This window comes from Petaurus breviceps, unplaced genomic scaffold (assembly GCF_028583685.1).
Source record: "Petaurus breviceps papuanus isolate PSGF00001 unplaced genomic scaffold, PetGlider_PUasm1.0 37, whole genome shotgun sequence".
NCBI classification, from domain to species: Eukaryota; Metazoa; Chordata; class Mammalia; order Diprotodontia; family Petauridae; genus Petaurus; species Petaurus breviceps.
Window position 1 is genome coordinate 10,883,059 of NW_027186296.1, and position 18,838 is coordinate 10,901,896.

Genomic DNA, 18,838 nt, shown 5'->3' on the forward strand with positions numbered 1-18,838 from the left:
AGACTTGGGATTTCACTGGCATAGAGAACTCCCAAAGAAACACCTCTAACCAATATACTTCCACATAGCACTAAGAGGTAAAGTAACTTGGCCCTTCAGGGAATCACCAGGCTGCTTTTGATAGCTGGTACATAATGTAAGAGACCTATAATAAATACAAGCTGAATAGAATGGGGTGGGATCAAGTCCCTACTATCAGCTAGGTGTTAACCACTGGGCATTCAAAGAAAAGTCAAAGACAGACCCTACTCTCAAAGAGCTAGTCTAATGAAAATTAGAATGGAGTATAAATAAGATAAATGACTGAGTGTAAACAAGATATCATCTACATACCCCCAAGAAATTCAACTCAGAAAAGACACTACAATTAAGTGTGGGAGTGGGGAAGTTTCTTGCCTTTAGGAGGAAGGAATTTAGCTGAGACTTGAAGGAAGTCTGGGAAGCTAGAGGTGGAGATGAGGAAGGAGAGCAATCCAGGCAAGTGAAAACACTTTAGAGCCCAGAGGTGGGGGTGGGGGAGAGGGGTGTTGAAGGAGGGAAGAGGGGAAAGACCATGAGTTCAGTTTTAGATATATATATATCTTAAGATGTCCAGATAAGACATCCATTTTGAGATGTTCAGGGAATTAGAGGTGTGAGACTAGAGATCAAATAAGTGGAACATAAGTGGAACAAATTAATCTAATAATCCTTTGCATAGAGTCCACAGGGACTGATAAGATCCCCAAGTGAAGTAGTATGGAGGGAGAAAATTAGAACATCCAGGACAGAACCTTGGAAGACCACTAATGTTAGGACATGAATCATGAAGATCTAGCAAATGAGATTAAAAAGTAGTCAGATAGGTAGGAGAAGAAAGACAAAGACAGAAAGACAGAAAGGAGCGTCATAAAGCCTAGAAAGAACAGAATATTAAGGAGAAAAGGGTGATGAACAGTATAAAAGGTTACAAAGAGGTCAAAGAGGATGAGAACTGAGAAAAAGCCATTATATTTGGACATTAAGAGATCATTGGTAGCTTTGGAGAGGACAGTTTCAGTTGAATGATGAGGTTGGGAAGATTACAGAGAATTAAGAAGAGAATGAGAGGCTAGGAAATGGAGGGGATTGTAGACTGCCTTCTCAAGGAGTTTAGCCACAAAAGGGAGAAGAGGTTGAGGATTATAGCTAGCAGGAACAGATTAAGTGAAGATTTTTCCAGGAGGAGGGTGCTTTTTTGAAGACATGGGCATATTTGTAGGCAGTAGGGAAGCAGCCAGTAAGCAAAGAGAGATTGAAGATAAATGAGAAAATGTGGATAGAAGGAGCAATCTTCTGGAGAAGACAATACATGAAGAGGAATTTGTCTTGACAAGGGGAAAGGCCATCCCTTCATCAGGTGGAGGACCAATGAAGAAATTATGCTATTCTCTTCCTAAAGGAGAACTGATAGATTAGAGATATAGGATAAGATACACATTTTTTTGACAAGCACAGACAACATGAGAATTTGTTTTCCTTAATACATGTACTTCTGGGCAGCTAGGTGGCGTAGTGAGTAAAGTGCCAGCCCCGGAGTCAGGAAGACCCGTGTTAGGTTCCAGCCTCAGACACTTAACACCCACACAAAAAAACTAGCCATGTAATCTAGGGCAAGTTACTTAACCCCAATTGCCCTCCAAAAAGGCAAAAAAAAAAAATACATGTACTTCTAACAAAGGTTTTTTCCTTTTAAATTGGGAGAGAGAAAAAATAAAATGGGGGAAAAAAGAATTGAATACAGTTGAAATCCAGAAAAGTAGCTATGTGACTTCTACTCCATAAAGGGAATGGCAAAGAGAAGAAATATTCTCCCTTTGGATCATTCTACTGAGAAAAAGGAGAAAGGACCAATATCCAAAAGAATTCAACAAAAGTATTTTTTCCAATCCTTTCACCCACATCAAACCAAAAGCCACTGACTTTGGGATCTGAGGAAATAATGACCTAAAGAAGATTCTGGATGACAGGATAAATCTCAGTAATGGACTTGATCCTATAACCATTTTAACTAAACCATTTCCTCTATTAGCTTGCTAAAAGTTTAAGACGAAAGGACACCTGACTTGAGAGAGTGAAATTACTTTCTCATGAAGTCAGGTGGTAATAAAGTCACTGAGTGCCTTTGTTGCAAGATTCCCAAGAATGCTGATAATACTTACTCTTTCTCCACCAATCCAATCCCACATATTTTGCTATTTACAAGACTCCTGCTGCCACATCAAATTTACTATGTCATGGAATTACCTTGTCTTCTCTCTGAAGACCTCTTTACTCCCGACTTCTCTACCTCTTACCAAAATATCACTATCCTTTTTTCTCTCCAAAGACTAAAATACTTGAGCAGGCCTGATGGCTAATTAAAGAAAAAGCTTCACAAGGGCAAGTACTTCTTTGTTTTTGTCTTTGCTATTCCCAGCACCCAACACAGATCCTTACACACACACACACACACACACACACACACACACACACACACACACATATACACACACACCCACAAGTGCTTCTTGAATTAGGATCATAGTGTAACGTTACAATATGATGAAAAATACAATACATCATGATACAATATGATGATACACCTAGGAAAAATATGCCTGCCTCCCCCTCTTTCTAGCTTCCCCCACCCTCACCCCCCACTCTCCTCACCCCCCACTCTCCCCACCCCAGTCCACATAGTTCCCTCCTCTACTACTTTATGAAATTTATATTAATTGAAAAATTAGAAATATCATAATAATCACTGAATACCCAGTTAGGAAAACACAATATTCAGGCAGAAGTTTGGCTCTCTGCCTTAATTAACATTTATAGCCATCTGTGTATAACCCCTGACCTCTTCAAGGTTGATGAAAAATTCAGGATACCAGAATTGTTAGGATAAAGGAGCATCTATCATACATATTAATAGATAGGCCCTGGAAGGGAGAAGTTATACAAAGAGCCAACCTTTTCTTGGAGTTTCTCTCAGTCCTTGAGGAGTAGGGTACAACTGGTATGAACTGGTGTTATCTACTCCAAGATGCCTAGAGGGCTGATGACCCTCCTTGATCTCTTCCTTCTGAGCCACAGCCCAATCAGATTTTCTTTCTCCTTCTGTTGACTGTCCCTGGGTTACAGGTTCTTTCAAGCGCAGCTCTGGATGTCTCCACTCCCTCCTCAGCTCTTCCAGATCTTCAAAATCTTTCTTTGTTTCTCAGCTCCTGCTTTCATACAAGTTCTTCAGGGTGTGACCAAGTTTCTCTATCCAATAGGAACAATCTTCCCACCATAACTGGTTTTGACTGATTGATTCAACCAGAAAGCATTCCCATCTAAAAAGGTAATTACTTGTTAATGGAGGAAATTCATAATCAATGCCCCCCACCCCTTTACAAAAGAACCAGAAATTTAGATCTGGAAAAGACCTCGGAAGTCAACAATTCCAACACCTCATTTTACAGGTGAAAAAAACAAACTTGGATAAGTGAAAAGGCTGGAATTCAAACCCCCAGTCCTCTGTCAAATACTATAGGTTGTTGTTCCACACAGACACACTGGACCATGGATGTTGGATTGAATTGAATTGCCCTGTACATCCAATTACTTTCTAAATAATTCTGATTCACTCAAAAAAGAAAAAAAGATTTCCCTGACCTCATGAAACTTACCATTTCATAGCAGACATAAACATATGTAATGTCTCCTACCTCTATAATATTCAGGTAGGAATTGGTGAGGTAAAAGTTTAATCCTGCCCTCAAAAAGGTTGCATTCTAGTAGAGAGGACAACACAGACACTGATAACATCAGTACACAAGTCTATAGGTAATTATAATAATTATATAATATGGTAAGTGGATTATTAGAAAGTACAAAACACAATGCTATATCAGACTAGAGGAGGGTAATCAAGGAAGTCTTCTTGGAGAAGACATTGAAGTTGGACTCATAGTACCAGGACCACCCAACCCAGACCACTACTGCTATTCCTACCATCAAGAGTGTATTAGATGGGGGCGGCCAGGTAGCACAGCGAGTAAGAGCACCGGCTCCAGTGTTGAGAAGACCTGGAGATCGAATCCCGGGCTCGGACACTTAGCACCCACCCAGAAACACCTGGCCGTGTAACCTTGAGCAAGTTACTTAACCCTGATTGCTTAAAAAAAAAAAAAAAGAGTGTATTAGAGGGACATTGGAATAGAGTCTACACTACCACGTTGTCACTGTGCCATGAGGTAAGACCTGTCAAAGAATCTTCTATTTATCTGCCTTTAGCAGAAATTTTACCATCTAGTGATATCTACCTGATTCATTCATTCCCCATTGCTTAGGAAATTTCAGACTCCTCTCACTTTCCCCACCTAGAAAGTAAAAGTGAATCCAAGTCTTTCATCCATAACAACCTGGACATTCCCCTCCCAATCCCCAATGCCCTATTCCAAAACTACTAACCCTTTCCACTGTTCCTTCTGGGACTCCCATTCTACAAACTTCCCTTCACTTTAGATCTCTTCCTCTCATGTTTATTCCACCTTCTAGCTATAGCTGAGACTTGTGCCTCACTAAATTCTCTGGAATATCATTGAATTCCCAACCTTCCCTTCAAGTACTGTTTACACCATTGCTTATATCCCCCAATTCACTAGTCCCAAAGGTATAGTCAAAATACTTTTTGTCCTCTCTTTCTACTTTCAGACTATTTCTCTACCACCATTACTCAGCAATCTTTCCTTCTTTGGGGCTCCCTCTATATAAATTTATCAATCCAGATCCTGGTAGCAACTATATTTCAGGACAATCTCCCTCCTTTTTCAGTGAGTTCAGTCCTGGTTCATGGTATTCCTCTCTACCCCAGTTCCTGCCTTCATAATAGGAAACTGCAACATAGATGTTGATTTTCCCCCAAATACCTTAACCTCCCTCAGTTCCTCTTCTCAATTCCTATTTCCATAGAAGTGGCCATACCCTTGATCTTGTCACAAAGTGCTTCATTTCCAAGATCAAGAATTCTCAAATTCTTTTAACCAATCACAATCTCCTACCATTCTATCACTTCCTATGCCTTATCCCTGACAAACCTATTCTTTGTATTCATCTCATCCTACAAATCTCTCCCTTCCTCAGTATTTTGCCTGACTACAACCCCTGCTCTGGCAGCAGTCTTCTCACCTCCTAATCTCTACCCTTCAGTGCACCAGTTCAGCTTTTCTCTCCAATATCTTGCTCCCTTGTCCTATCTCGGCTCACACCTTGCCAAAGTGCAACTCAATATTACTTCTAGCATTCTTTTGTCTGTCCTTACAGATTCTGGTCAGAGCTGCAGGAAGATTCTAAACTATGCTGAATCCACCACAAATTTATGTTCTCTAATTTCAACCAGACCTTCACTGGAGCAAGGCATTCCTTTTTCTCCTCCCTAATTGATTGTCCATCCCACCCTACATAATGACTTTTTCAAAATTTTTCTCCTCAAGCCTCCAATAGTACTCCCTCTACTATTCTCTCAACTGAGGCTCTCACTCCATGTTTTAACCTCCATTTGAGGTTATTTGGACAGCTAGGTGGTACAGTGGATAGAGCACCAGGCCTGAAGTCAGGAAGACTCATCTTCCTGAATCCAAATCCAGCCTCAGATACTTACTATCTGTGTGACCCTTGGTTAGGTTACTTAACCCTGTTTGCCTGAGTTTCCCATGTGTAAAATGAGCTAGAGAAGGAAATGGCAAATCATTCCAGTTTCATTATGAAGAAAACTCCAAATAGGGTCATCAAGAGTAAGACATGACTAAATAACTTTATGACAATAAAAAAAAAAAATTGAGGCTATTCACTGAGATCTCCACTTCTCTCACAACTCCTCCTCATCTTAAATCCTCTTTACCTCATCTCCTGCTATTTCCTCTTTTATTTCATTTTCTAATGAAAAGGTAGCCCTTCTCCTCACCAAGGATATGAGAGAGATTTAGGGTTAGAATAAGGAAAAACTTCCTATCATTAAATGTATCTAAAGTAAAAGGGGTTGCCTCAGGAGGTAGAAGGTTTCACCATCACTGGAGGTATTCAAGTGGAAGTTAGCTGACCACTTGTCAGAGATGTAGAAGTGAGAGCTTTGCTACTCAACATTCACTTTACCCTTGATCTGAAAGAACAAATTCAGTTAAGCAAAGGACTAATGAACTTTTGTTCAGCACATCATCTATTGGAGTATCCTATATATTTGTAAACTGACATATAACAGGGACCAGAGAGAGTACCCATTATACCTGATCTTGGGTTCTTGTTAATTGATGATTGATTTATGGCCCATTCATATACCTGAGCTGTGTGCTTGGACTTAGACTCAAAAGAGGAACTAGAACAATAGTGGTAAGCCTGGGCCATCAAAAAGTCTCTAGGATTGGGTCTGCAGGCTGTGAAACCTGATGGTATGAAATATGCAGAAATGAGAACAGGCACCAAGAGTAAAAACTCCAGGATTTCTATAGCCAGAGACCAAACAAATAGGTGCTGATCCAAGGGTTATGGATGTAAAAATTACACATGTTGTCAGCAGTGTCCTCTGCTATATAATATGTACCTTGTATGTAATCCCAGTGCTTAGCATAATGCCTAGCACATAATAAGAGCTATATAAAGTTTAGCTATTACTGTAGAATGTACTTAATAAATGTTCTATTTATCTACCTTACCCCAACAAGTAGTGTTAAATATTTCTAAAGCAAAGCAATCCTTTATCTTCTACCTAATTGGTTTTTTTATCCCACTTTCCATAACAGTTATTTCAAACATTCTCTCCTCAGGCTTCCAACAGTAACCCTTCTGTATGCAAGGGTGGAGAACCCATGTATTCAAGACAACACCTGGCCCCCTAGGTCCTAGAATGTAGCTCTTTGACTGAATCCAAATGGCCTTGAGGCTACAGGGTCCCCACCTCTATGCTAGCCAATAGACCAAACTTATTGCATGGATTTTGTTGTATGAAATTTTAAACTATGTACTTACTTGTGTGTGGCTTATGTATCTGGGATATTTGCCTGTGAATACTCTGTGTAAATTTATACATGTAAATGTGTGTAAATTTAAAGGAAGTTTGGGTGTGCATTAAGAAGCTTTCTCTATACACCCATTGTGTCTTGCTGGGAATGCAAATTTATAACTGATGGGAATACTTTAAAGAAAGGAAGGGATTTTGCTATGTCTACAATCTAGTACTTGCCTAAATCTTCAAGGTAATATGAAAGGTCCAGGTGTGAGCTGTTAGAAAAATAATGAAAAAGGGTTTCCTCATAATTTCCTAGTTTGTTGATGGGGAAGGTACTAAATGAGGTCTTAAGCCAAATATTGGCCTCAACATTTATTTTATTCTAATATTTGTCGCTGTCTCAAAGTCATTGATTACTGTTTGGTCCATTATAGTTTTCAGGGAACCCATTTCTTGAATAAGTTTTGCCACTTTATTTTCCAAGTTATTTATCCTTCCAATTCTTTCCTCTAGAGATTTTCTCATTTTTTTATCTCCTGCTTTATTTCTTTTTAAATATTTATGTAGTCCTTATGGAGTATCTTTTTTTTCTTTGAGTCTCTGCTTGTGGTTATTATGAAGTTACTAGCTCCTTCTTTAGGGAGAATTCTAGATTTGCGATAATTTTTTTATACTAATTGGTATTTTCTTTGATTTATTCACCTCTCCAACTTTTAGTTCCTGAATTGGGTCTTTATGCCAAGAACAGGCTCCATCCTCTGCTATACTTTAAAGTGGTCAGCCCTACTTGGACTGGCCTACAGTCCCCTGAGTTTCTTCTATACTGACCTCTGACTCCCAGGGTACCCTACACAATAAATCAAGTAATCAATGTGAACTGGTTTCCTTTTCAGAATAGGATATCCTTTATATAGAGATCTGATCGTGTCACTTATCTGCTCAAAAATCTTCACCAGTTCCCTACTGCTGTCCCAGTCAAGTTCACATTCTTTTACCTGGCAAAAAGCCTCCAAAAGTTAACAACACCCACTCTTTTCAGCCTTATCACATATTACTTCCCCTCCTTGCACTTTACATTTTAGCCAAATTCAACAACTCTCTGACTTCCCCCAAGACTATACTCTCAAACTTTCATGCCCACAACATTCTTCCTCCCCATTTGACTCAAGCCTTCCTTAATCTTTAATCCTGGCTTAGTTACAACTCTTCTCCCTCAGATCTTAAATAGCATTTTGTTTTGTAACTCTCAAATGTATTTATCACACAATTTTATATATATACAATTATTATACTTGTTTATTTTGGTGTTCTATCTTCCTACCTGAGGTCAGCACCTTCCTTGTCTTATCTAAACTTTGTCTCTCCCTCAGTTCCTATCACAAATAATTAATAGATGTTTTTTGGTTATCTTTGCTTTGCTTTGCTTAGGTAAGGGCTGAATTAAACGACTTCCATTCTATATCAGAACTTCTGTGATGTGAATTACTTTCCACTTTCCACTAAAGTAATCATCTAAGCCTTCTGTTTCAACTTGATTCCCTTATTCAAAATCCTTTACCTTCCAAATGCTGCCCTACATCATATTAAAACACCTGATTCATGATTTTCAGATGCCACAATGAGCTTGTTCCAGCTGCAGTCTCAAGCCAGCAGCTCCAGAAAGAGAAGCAGGGATCCTAACTCCTCCATTGTTTAACAATGAATTAGTCACAACCACTTGGTGGTTCTGGTTCTTCATCCACAAGAATCATCTGTCAAATGATTGTTTTTCTCACGATTCATCCCAGATCATGAGGTTGGGGTGAAATAACACATGCAAAACTTCACTGGAAAGTAAAAAGCACTAGTATAATATTATTATTGCTCTATTATCTCCTTTCCTGCATTCAATTTCCTTAGAACACTTCATCCAGATTTCTCCTTTGCCCCAATCAGCCCTCCTTTTATTAATTTCTTGAGAGCAGACTGCTTTGTTTTTCATCTTTGTATCTCTTAGCACATAACAGGTAATTAATGTTTTGTTTAATTAAATCAAATCTGGGTGCATGCCCTATCCTTCACACTCACATACACATACTGTAGAATGCAGACTCCAGGAGGGTAAGGGCTGTATCATCTTTCAACATTGTACACCCGGGGCTTAACATAGTGCCTTTGCCCCTAGTAGGTACATAATAAAGATTTATTGCCAAAGAAGAGAAAAAAAGAAGCACCTCCTCCACCTTCTTTGCAGAGGTGGGAAACTATGGGTATGGAGCACTGAATGTAGTGTCAGGCTTATTCCAGGTTCTGCTCAGTTTTGTGGAACTTTTTTCCCCTCTTTTTTATTTTGAGCAATCAGGGTTAAGTAACTTGCTCAAGGTTACACGGCCAGTTATTTCTGGGTGTGGTGCTAAGTATCTGAGCCCATATTTGATCCCCAGGTCATCCCAACACTTACTCGCTGAGCCACCTGGCTGCCCCTCCTCTTTTTTATTCTTTAGTATAAGGGATGGTCTTCTGGAAAGGGAGGGGAGAGGAAGGAATATATTGGGAAATGTAAGTGATGTTAAAAACAAGAGTTATCATTAATATTTTGTCTAAAAAAAACGGTTTGTTGAGTTCAAATTGACTTTCAATCCATCTTGTCTAGTCAAGTCAGCATGTTTCACATTCCATCTCCAGGAGACCTGCGTTTCCTCCCTCCTTCCCCATCTCTGCACAGTCATTCCCACCATTATGGAAATAGCTATCTTTTTTCTATACTCATGGTTCCTCCCTTCCCCTCTTTCCCTGACCTTCCCAGAATTTACAGAAGAAATAATGAATGACTCCCAATGAATCCATTAATTACACTTCCCCTTTCCTCCCTCCCAGCATCCGTTCCCATTCATTCCACTAGCCCCTGGGGAATGAGTGTCTGAGGTAGCTACAGCACTGGACCAGGTGCTTTTGGGAATACAAAAGAAATTGAAGCCCTGGTCTCTCCTGTAAGTCCTGAGTTTAGACCAAATATATTCCCTCCTCTTTAGTATATGATATTGAAGGCTTAAGAAAAGTGACACAGTGAAAGAACAGTAAAATTTCAAAAACCATTCACAAAGGCTTTGAATTCACCATTATCCACAAATATCCCCCTTCCAAGATCAAGGATTCCATTCAGTTGTCAAAAATATTTTTCTTAAAAGCAGAGCTGACCATATCACTCTCCTACTCAAAAACTTCACTGGCCCCCTACTGCAGCTAGAATCAAATATGAACTTCTCTGGCTTTAAAAGCCTTTCACAATCTTTCCCCAATATGTAACTTTTCAGTCTCCTATACATTACTCCCCTTCTCATACTGTGATACTGTTAAATTGGCCCTGTTCAAACTTTACATAGAACTTCAACTCTTCACCTCGTCCCACATCCTTCTCCATCTCCACTTCACACAAATCAAGCACCACCTTCTCAAGTCACTAAGCCGGTCAATAAACATTTATTAAGTTCCTACTAAGAGTCAGGCACCATGCCAGCTACAAAAGACAGTTCCTTCTGTTAAGGAACTCAGTCTCATGAAACAAGCCATATACAGGGTAAATCGGATGTAATAGGAATTCCTGTTCTACGGTAAACCTAATCCCACCCCTTACCCACTGCTAGGGCCTTTTTCTCTAACTACCTTATATGTAAATATTTTGTATTCACTTTCTATGTATCCTATATAAACTTACATATTGTCTCCCTGTAGAGGGTCAGAGAACCATAAAATGTGAGGTTTAGGGGTGCTTGAGACCCCAAAATACCAACATGCTGGGTCCTGCCGAATGAATTCAACTCAAGCCTTCTCTCAGACAAAGAAATGCAAAGTTTATTAAAAGTTCGCCACAATGGGTAGACTCTTAAGGAGCCTCAGTATCTGATGCTTGCATTGGACAAAAAGGCCGGAATCATCTGACACAGAGTGAATCCGTGCTAGATAATTCTCCGGCCTCTTTCATGGAGGCAAGATGGGTCTTACATACAGAAAGGCTGTGGGAGGGATCTAGGGGTGGTCTAGAGGAGGAATTTTGGGGAGGGTCTTCAGGAGGAGTCAAATGAGGTCAGATTCCAGTAATGAGAGATTAAGGGTGGTATATAGCTGGAGGCTACAGACAAAGGAGGGCTAGGCTAGTTTAAGAGTAACAGATTTGGGCAGAGCTATAATGAAAGGCATATGGCCTCAGGCAAATGCCTCTGGTGGGAAGGTTCAAGGAGAGCTCTAGGGGGTTCCCAGAGCATGTACCTCCTCATCCCCTCATTGTTCATAATGTAAACTCCTCGAGACTTTTCCCAGAAGTTAGCAGTTCTTGGCAAACAGTAGGAACTTAATAAATGCTTGTTGGTTGATTTATTTTTTTACCTTCCTGTGTATCCCAAGCAGTTAGAACAGTGCCAAGTGCTTGTGACAGCATTCAAATTTGACCTCAGATAATTACTAGCTGTGTGACCCTGAGTAAGTCACTTAACTATTGCCTCAGTTTCCTCATCTGTATAATAGGAGATAATAATAATGTCTTCCCTCAGGGTTGTTGTGAAGATTTTTGCAAACTGTTAATAATGCTATATAAATGGAAAGAGGAAAGGGAGAAGCCAGAAGAAGAGGAGGGGAAGGAGAGAGGAGGAAGAAGTAGAAGGGGAGCAGGAGGGGAAGGGGAAAGGAGGAAAGAGGAGGAAGTGCTTACTAAATGCTAGTTGGCTGATTGCTAGTATGCCTCCCTATAGGAAATGTACTTTACATATTTTTTATTTACTTTTCTTTGTACACGCTATACATGCTACTCTCTTCACCCCCACACGAATGTAAAGTCAAGGAAAGGGGGCTGTTTAATTTTTGTTATGGTATGCCAAGTGTCAGTGCCTAGCACACAGTAGGTTGCTTAATAAATTGCCTCGAGTTAAAGGCCGGTAGCTCCACTGAGAGCGCAGGCGCAGAAGGACCTCTTACAGTCACAACAACCAAAAATGCCGGGGGTGGATTCGTCGGATCAAGATGGCAACAGCGTTCAGTCCGTACAAAGACCGAAGATGGCTGGGTCTTCGGTTTGCGCACCCAAGATGGCGGCTCCCTAGAGCTAACGGTGCCAAGATGGCGGCACCCAGACCTCTCCTCGCTGACAGTACTTAGGTACTTCCGCTCCTTGCTTTTCCCGTAACCCCGCCCCTTCCTGTTTCCTCAACCCTCCCCGTGGCATGGCTGGGCTGGTTGTTACGTGGTTGGGTAGGTGGGAGCTTGGAGGTCCGACAGGGCTGAGGGGCAGGACTGGGGGCGTCCCTGGAGGCGGGGGTGGCCGGGGTGCGGGCTGACCGGAGCGCCCCGGTTCTGGGATAACGATGCTCCTCTCCTTTTCCCCAGGTGTGCGGCGGCTACATTTGAGCATTGCGAGCCGGGCTGGCGGCGCGTGGCGACTCCAGTGAGGGGCCGGGGCGGGGGATTGAGGACCCTGGCGGGGGGGAGGGGGAGGCGGTCAGAGGACAGCAGGGCGGGGGTGGGGGAGTGAGTCCTGAGGCGGCTGTGGAGTCCGGAGTCGGGGGAGACAGTGGAGAGGGATGGCTGAAGGGCGGGGCTGGGAAGAGGCCAGGTGTGGGGGCGGGACCTCACTCACCTCTCTGGCCCTTCTTCCCCACCCCCAGGCAGGGCCTGGCCGCCGGCCCCTCTGGCTATGGGCCGCTCACCGAGCTGCCGGACTGGTCCTATGCAGGTGAGCCCTTGTACCATCCCCGCCCAGCGACCCTGGGACATCTGCCTGACACTGGAAGGGAAGCAAGGGCCAGTCCAGTCCATCTTATACAGCCCACAAGTTTCCAAAAGCCCTTTACCCTTGTCAGCTCGTTGTTCCTCCCAAACTTTGGGAGCTAAGTGCTGTTAGGTGGCACAATGGGGAGACCCTCGAACCTGGAGTCAGGGCCAAGACACTAGCTCTGTGACCCTGGGCAAGTCACGTAGCCCTTTTGCCCATCTATAAAAACGAGCTGGAGAAGGACATGGCAAACCACTCCAGTATCTTAACAAGAAAACCCCAGATAGGGTCGGAGGAGTTGGACATGACTCAACAGGAGCAGTTGACCCCATTTTACAGTTGGGGGGGAGGGGAGGGTAAATAACTTACCCTGCAGGTCACAAAGCTTATGAGCATTTGAGGCTAGGGTCAAGTCAGTAAAATTGCAAACTTTAAAGTTTGCAGAGTGGTATACAGTTCTTACCATTTGATCCAAAGGACAACCCTGAGAGGTCTATTATACCTATCTCACAATTGAGGAAACATATTAAGTGACATTCCCATAGTTATAGAGCTAACAAGTATCTGAGGCAGGATTTGAACTCACAGCTTCTGACTCCAGGTCAGACACTTTATTCAGTGTACCATCTAGCTGCCTACAAGCATTCTTAAAGATCTCTTCAGTGAATGGAGCTGTTCTGGGCTCTGGAGATAGATTTAAGGACCAGATCTGTGATTTCATTGACAGACGGAACTCCCAGATGAGAAACCTTCTGCCAGTACAGGTCAGCACCTTCTTACAGTCAGACAGTTATCTAGCTTGAGAGGTCGGGTTTCTTGGTTCAGAGGCTAGCTCTATCCAGTATACTCTGCTGCATCTTATTCGGAGGTAAAAGTCCAGTTTGAAAAAATAAACCATTAAAAAACAGTCATTTCCTTGGCACACTGGACCAGCAGACAAGGCACCCATCCATGTCCTTTGCTTTAGCAAATGTTTATCGACTTTACTAGTGCTTTGCTCTAGGTACTGGGAATTCAGAGGTAATCACAGGATTTCGAACTGGAAAGGAATAATAAAAGATCATCTAGTCCAGGCCTGTTGTTTTGTAGATAAATAAATTGAAGCTCAAAGGAGGCCCTCTTTTCTTTCCACTATACCACTGTTTCTTCCAGAAAAAAAAACAAGACAAGGTCTTTGCCCTGCTTCAGTGGCAGCCTCCTCTTGAATGAAACCTTTCCTGATACTTGCCTAGCTGAAAGTTAACCTTTCCCTTCCTTGATTTTCATAGAGCATTTTGTCTGACTCTCTACTTTCCTCTTATCACACCCTACTTTGCTTTCTTAGATACATATCATAGCTCCTTCCCCTAGTAGATTTTAAGAGCAGAGAGTATTGTGGTTTTATTTTCTCATCCCAAGAGCCTGACCCCAGACCTTAGATATAGTAAGCTCAACAAATGTTTGTTGAATTGAATGCTAGAATTGCACCCTGAGAAATAAAAAGAAGCAATATGGTATAATGGAAAAAACCTTGTGACTTCAAACAAATCAGTCAGTAAGCATTTACTAAATGCCTGCTATATGCCAGGTCCTGTGCTAAGCACTGGGGATACAAAGGAAAAAAGCTAGCCCCGGCCCTCAAAGTGCTCACAGTCTAATGTGGGAGACAGCATGCAAAGAAATATATACAAAAAGGCTATAAGTAGGAAATAATTAACAGGGGAGGCACTAGAATTGGAGGAATTGTGAAATTTCCAGTAGGAAATGAGATTTTTAGCTAGGACTTGAAGAAAGCATTCAGGCATGGGGAATAGAGAAAATAATCAGAGCTAAAAGATGGAGGGTCTTGTTCATGAAACATTATGGAGAACATTGTCACTGTGGGAAAATATATGGGATAGAGGGGTAAAGTGTAAGAAAACTGGAAAAGTGGAGGAAATCAAATCACCTAACTTCTCTGAACGTTAGTTTCCCAATCTATAAACTAGAGCTAATTGCTCTGTTTGAAAGAAATGATATGAGCACCAAAGGAGACAGTGGGTGTCATTTCTCAGTAATACATCTGCAATATCTATTGAACCTGTCTCTCTCTCATCAACCAAATACCTAAGTAGATTGTCTACCAACCAAATACAAACTTAATTAACTGCTTGCCGGGACTACTAAAATAGCTTTTTTACTGATCTTCATAAGAGTTACTCCCCTCCGTTCTTCTGCTGACTAATCTTGCATATGAGTTAATGTAGTCATCTTCCTCTTCTGCTCAGAAATCTTCAGGGGCTCCCTAGTGCCTTCAGAAAAAAATTCATATTACATGACATTCAAGGCCATCTGGCAAAATCTTAACCACTTTTCAGTTATCTGTTATTCCCTTACATTTATTCTCTTCCTGCTAAACTGGACCACCATGTCTCCTGAACACAATCAAATGCTTTCCTGTCCACAGACCTCTGCTCGTAAGGTCCCCTAGAACTGAAATATCTTCCTCTTTGCCTCTTGAATTCCTACCCATTTATCAAAGCCCAATTCAAATACCAAATCTTACATGAAACTTTCCGATTGGTCCCTGATGACCTTTGGCCCTCACATAGCATTCTGTTTTACAATATGGCAGTGTACTTTATTAGACGGCAAGCCCTGTGAAGACAAGGATTTAGCTATCTAAACTTTGTTTCTGAGCAGCCCACCACTGTGCTTTGCACACAGTAGACTGTTAGTAAATATATGTTGAATTGGGTAATATATGTAGAAGTGCTTTGAAAACAGGATGCTATGTAAAGTGGTGGTGATTTTACTATTAATGTAGTCCATACTTACAAGGCAACAGAACAAAAGAAAAAACTGGCTTTGGAATAGGATGGATTAGGGAGAATCTAAAGACAACAATATCAGGTTATTCTAATAATACAGGGATAAGCAGAACTCTTCCTGAAATAGATAAGGCATTTTGTACTTAATGTTGGTGACTACCTTTCACAAGATACGCTGTTTCCTTCTCACCTCAATTTATAGATGGTAGATGTGCTCCCCCAATGAAAGGCCAACTGCGACGAAAGGAACAGAGGGAAAAGTTTACGGTAAGTAACTGGGATCCTATTCAGGATCACTCTGAGGACCTTGGATTCCTGCACTGGCATTATCTCTGAGTTCCCCTGACTTAGAGGTTTTAGTCACCTCTGTGTGAAGGAGACCACTTTAATATCCTCTCCCTTGGCTTCCATGGCACTGCACTCTCCTGGTTCATCCCCCACCTGCCTGATCTCTTCTCTGCCCCCCTCCAAAAAAGTTGGCATTCCTGTCTATAACCTTCTTCATTTTCCCTTGGTGACTTTATCCACAGTAATGACTTTTTAATACCTCTGTGTAAGTCTAAAACCCTGATCTCTCCCCTGAGCTCCAGTTTTCACATTTTTAACTGCCTGTTGGATCACTTAGGTGACTTACCATCACCCTGACTCAATATGTCTAAAACTTGGGCTCCACCTTCTCCCTGAAGTGTGTCTGTTTGTTGTCTGTCTGTTTCTCTGACTGTTCATGTCCCTGTGGCGTACTAGTAAATGCTTAACAATTGGCTCTTTTAAAAAATGTACCTATGACACACTTGCAAATTTAATCTGCATTATTAAGTATTTTCTCCATCATTTCTCAAGTCTAAACAATCAATAAAATAAATCAAACCCTGATTTGTAACTTTTGACAATTTCCCAGGTATAAATGTTCACATTGAAAATTTGACAGTCAGTTCTCTTGAGCTGGTATGAGCTGACTCCAGCACACTCCTTTCCTCCCAAGCTCTTTTAAATTTGAGATTTCTGGTGATGGACTACAGTGTTTTGCTCACCTCATATAAGTGGCCACATTTTCTTTCTGTTTTATTGCTGCTCCTTAAAAATAATACTCTCCCAATTATTCCCTCTCTACTCCTTCCTCACAACTCCTCTCATAATAGATAAGTTCAGTTTAAACACAATAAATCAACATTTAGATGTTCTAAAAATGTCTGGCACCACCATTCTTCCCACTTTTGGCCTTGAAGACCCAGGCCCAGACCTTCCCTGTTCCTCCTTTCCAGTCAGAAAAGTTTGACTTTGATCTGACAGGAGAAGGATGGATGACAGGATTTGAGTCCCCAGGTGAATACTGAATTTAACCTTTCTAAGTATCAGTTTCCTCATCTATAAAATAAAAAGGTCAGATGAAATGAACTCTGGGGTCTCTTCTATTTCCAAATCCTCTTAACCTGTTCTCACTGATTCTTTCTTTTTTAGAGACGAGTCGTGCTGCTGTCCCAGGAAATGGATGCAGGAATAAAGACGTGGGAGAAAAAGCAGCAGGAGAAACGGCAGGAGGAGGAAAAGAAACGGCAAAACATGCTCAAGCCCAAAGGGGCTTTCATGAAGAACCCATGAATCAATAAAGCAGACCTCCTCCTCCAGTTCCCAGCTTTCCTTCCTGTTGTTTTTGATGTTCTCTTCCCCAGCTTCAGTAAAGCGAGACTTTTGCAGCTCCAGGGTTCCCCCCGTTCTTCAGAGGAAAAAATAAATACCAGTGAGGAGGGGAAAACTGTGGGGTCACTTGTCTAGAAGGGTAGTTAATGCCCTTGTCCCTGAGAAGCAACACAGTACACTGGAGAGTAATAGAGAACCTGGAGTCTAAGGACAGAAGTCCCTTGTTCTGCAGCTGACTGCCTGTGGGACCTTGGAAAAGTCTATGGGCCCCAGGTTCTTCATCTGTTAAATGAGGGGGTGGGGCTAGATGATCTCTAAGGTCTCTTCCAGCTCTGGATCGATGTTCTATTATCCCTGGTTCCAATCCAACTGAGCTGAACAAATGAGAAGCCGATATCTTCCCACCTCAGGATACAGGACTTGCCTATATCCTGTATTTTTGAAGGAACCATGCCTTGTGAACACAAAGTAGGACTGAGGGCTGCCCTATATTTGCCTATGAACCCAAGCCTTATTGAGTCAGGGCAACTAACATGCCACCAATTAAGCATTTAGTAATAAATGCAATTAATAAGCTCCGAGATTCATATCTTTCCCTGATCCAACCTGCCTAGGGTACTGCTAACCTTAGAGGATATCCTGTGGTGAGGCCAAAATGAAGAGAAAGAAGCCGACACCTCTGTTTCTGGTTATTGGGAAACGTGCCAAAAGTTCACCAGGTAAAACCTTGGTGAGAAAGGAATGAGTACTTGTGAGTGGATACAAAGAAGGTCTAGGGGAGGTCATTCCCTGCCTGAGGAAGACAATAAATCTTAATGTACAAATAACAAATCTTAAAATGGTTATGATAGTGTTCAGATACTAGGATGAAGTCTTGCTTATGCAATTCATTTCAGGATCCTGGTAGGGAAACCCAGCCCAGAATGAGTCGGACCTACCATTGATCAAGGTTTTTTTATTTAACAGCAGTAGGAGAACTGGTTTTGGTCCCCTTGTGTGAGCTGGGTTTTTCCTTCCCTACCCAGGAATCCCCTACCTGGCCAGCTAGAAGCTAACCTCCTTTCTTCCCTTGATCCCTCCCGCTCTGCTCTCCTCCCTTCCTCCTTCCTCTCCCGCTGACCAAATGCAATTCTTGGCTCTTAGATTTCGCTGATTGTCAATTTTGTCTCCCACTCTTTTCCTGCTTCCTTTTGTGTTGCCTCTCCACATCAGCTTCTTATCAGATTCCTCCTCCTTCCTTCCCACTATGTCAGCTGGACCCCCTCCCAAATCTGTTCACTTTAAAAGCCCAATCCTTGAAGAGAACCAGAGTTTAATCATGTTTTAATACAATTATATCCCTCTTTCTGTTCACCATATTACCAAGTACCTTTGTTTCATGTTCCTACTAAGAGTCATTGGATTGAGCCCCTGGCCAATTTCAGGGACTGAAAACACCAGGCTCAGCCACCCACCCAACCAGCCAACCCCATCTCAAGAAACACTTCCAGATAAAAGTCCCTGTAATTTATAGATACTCCAACCTAATGTTCTTTTATTTTTTTAAGGGCTACTTTTACCAAGAATTTACAAAAGGAATATATTTTGTCGAATTGTATTCTAAGTATTGCCACATCTACTCCACTTGTATATGATGATCTTGGGGTAATGGGAGGCAATGAAGGGTCTACAATTCAAGACTGACGA

General features: G+C 41.7%; 2 protein-coding genes across 4 annotated transcripts in view; one reads left to right on the top strand and one right to left on the bottom strand.

The window, feature by feature from the left end:
• Positions 1 to 3,190, bottom strand: part of SLC7A7 (solute carrier family 7 member 7) — a 44,726-nt gene extending 41,536 nt beyond the window's left edge. The window contains exon 1 of the mRNA XM_069097808.1: positions 2,971 to 3,190. The gene's annotated coding sequence lies outside the window, so the exon portion shown is untranslated. The remainder of the gene's footprint in view (positions 1 to 2,970) is intronic.
• The window catches only part of MRPL52 (mitochondrial ribosomal protein L52), a 150,409-nt gene extending 133,270 nt beyond the window's left edge, over positions 1 to 17,139 (top strand). The window contains exons 2-6 of one of the 3 annotated variants that reach the window (XM_069097812.1): positions 12,163 to 12,205; positions 12,341 to 12,398; positions 12,619 to 12,686; positions 15,717 to 15,781; positions 16,973 to 17,139. In XM_069097812.1, coding sequence (XP_068953913.1) covers positions 12,163 to 12,205; positions 12,341 to 12,398; positions 12,619 to 12,686; positions 15,717 to 15,781; positions 16,973 to 17,113 — 375 coding nt within the window. In that variant the 3' untranslated portion in view covers positions 17,114 to 17,139. Of the gene's footprint in view, positions 1 to 12,162; positions 12,399 to 12,618; positions 12,687 to 13,452; positions 13,490 to 15,716; positions 15,782 to 16,972 lie in introns of those variants that run through there. The other 2 variants (XM_069097814.1, XM_069097815.1) reach the window with 2 other exon arrangements.
• The last annotated feature ends 1,699 nt before the right edge of the window (positions 17,140 to 18,838 follow it).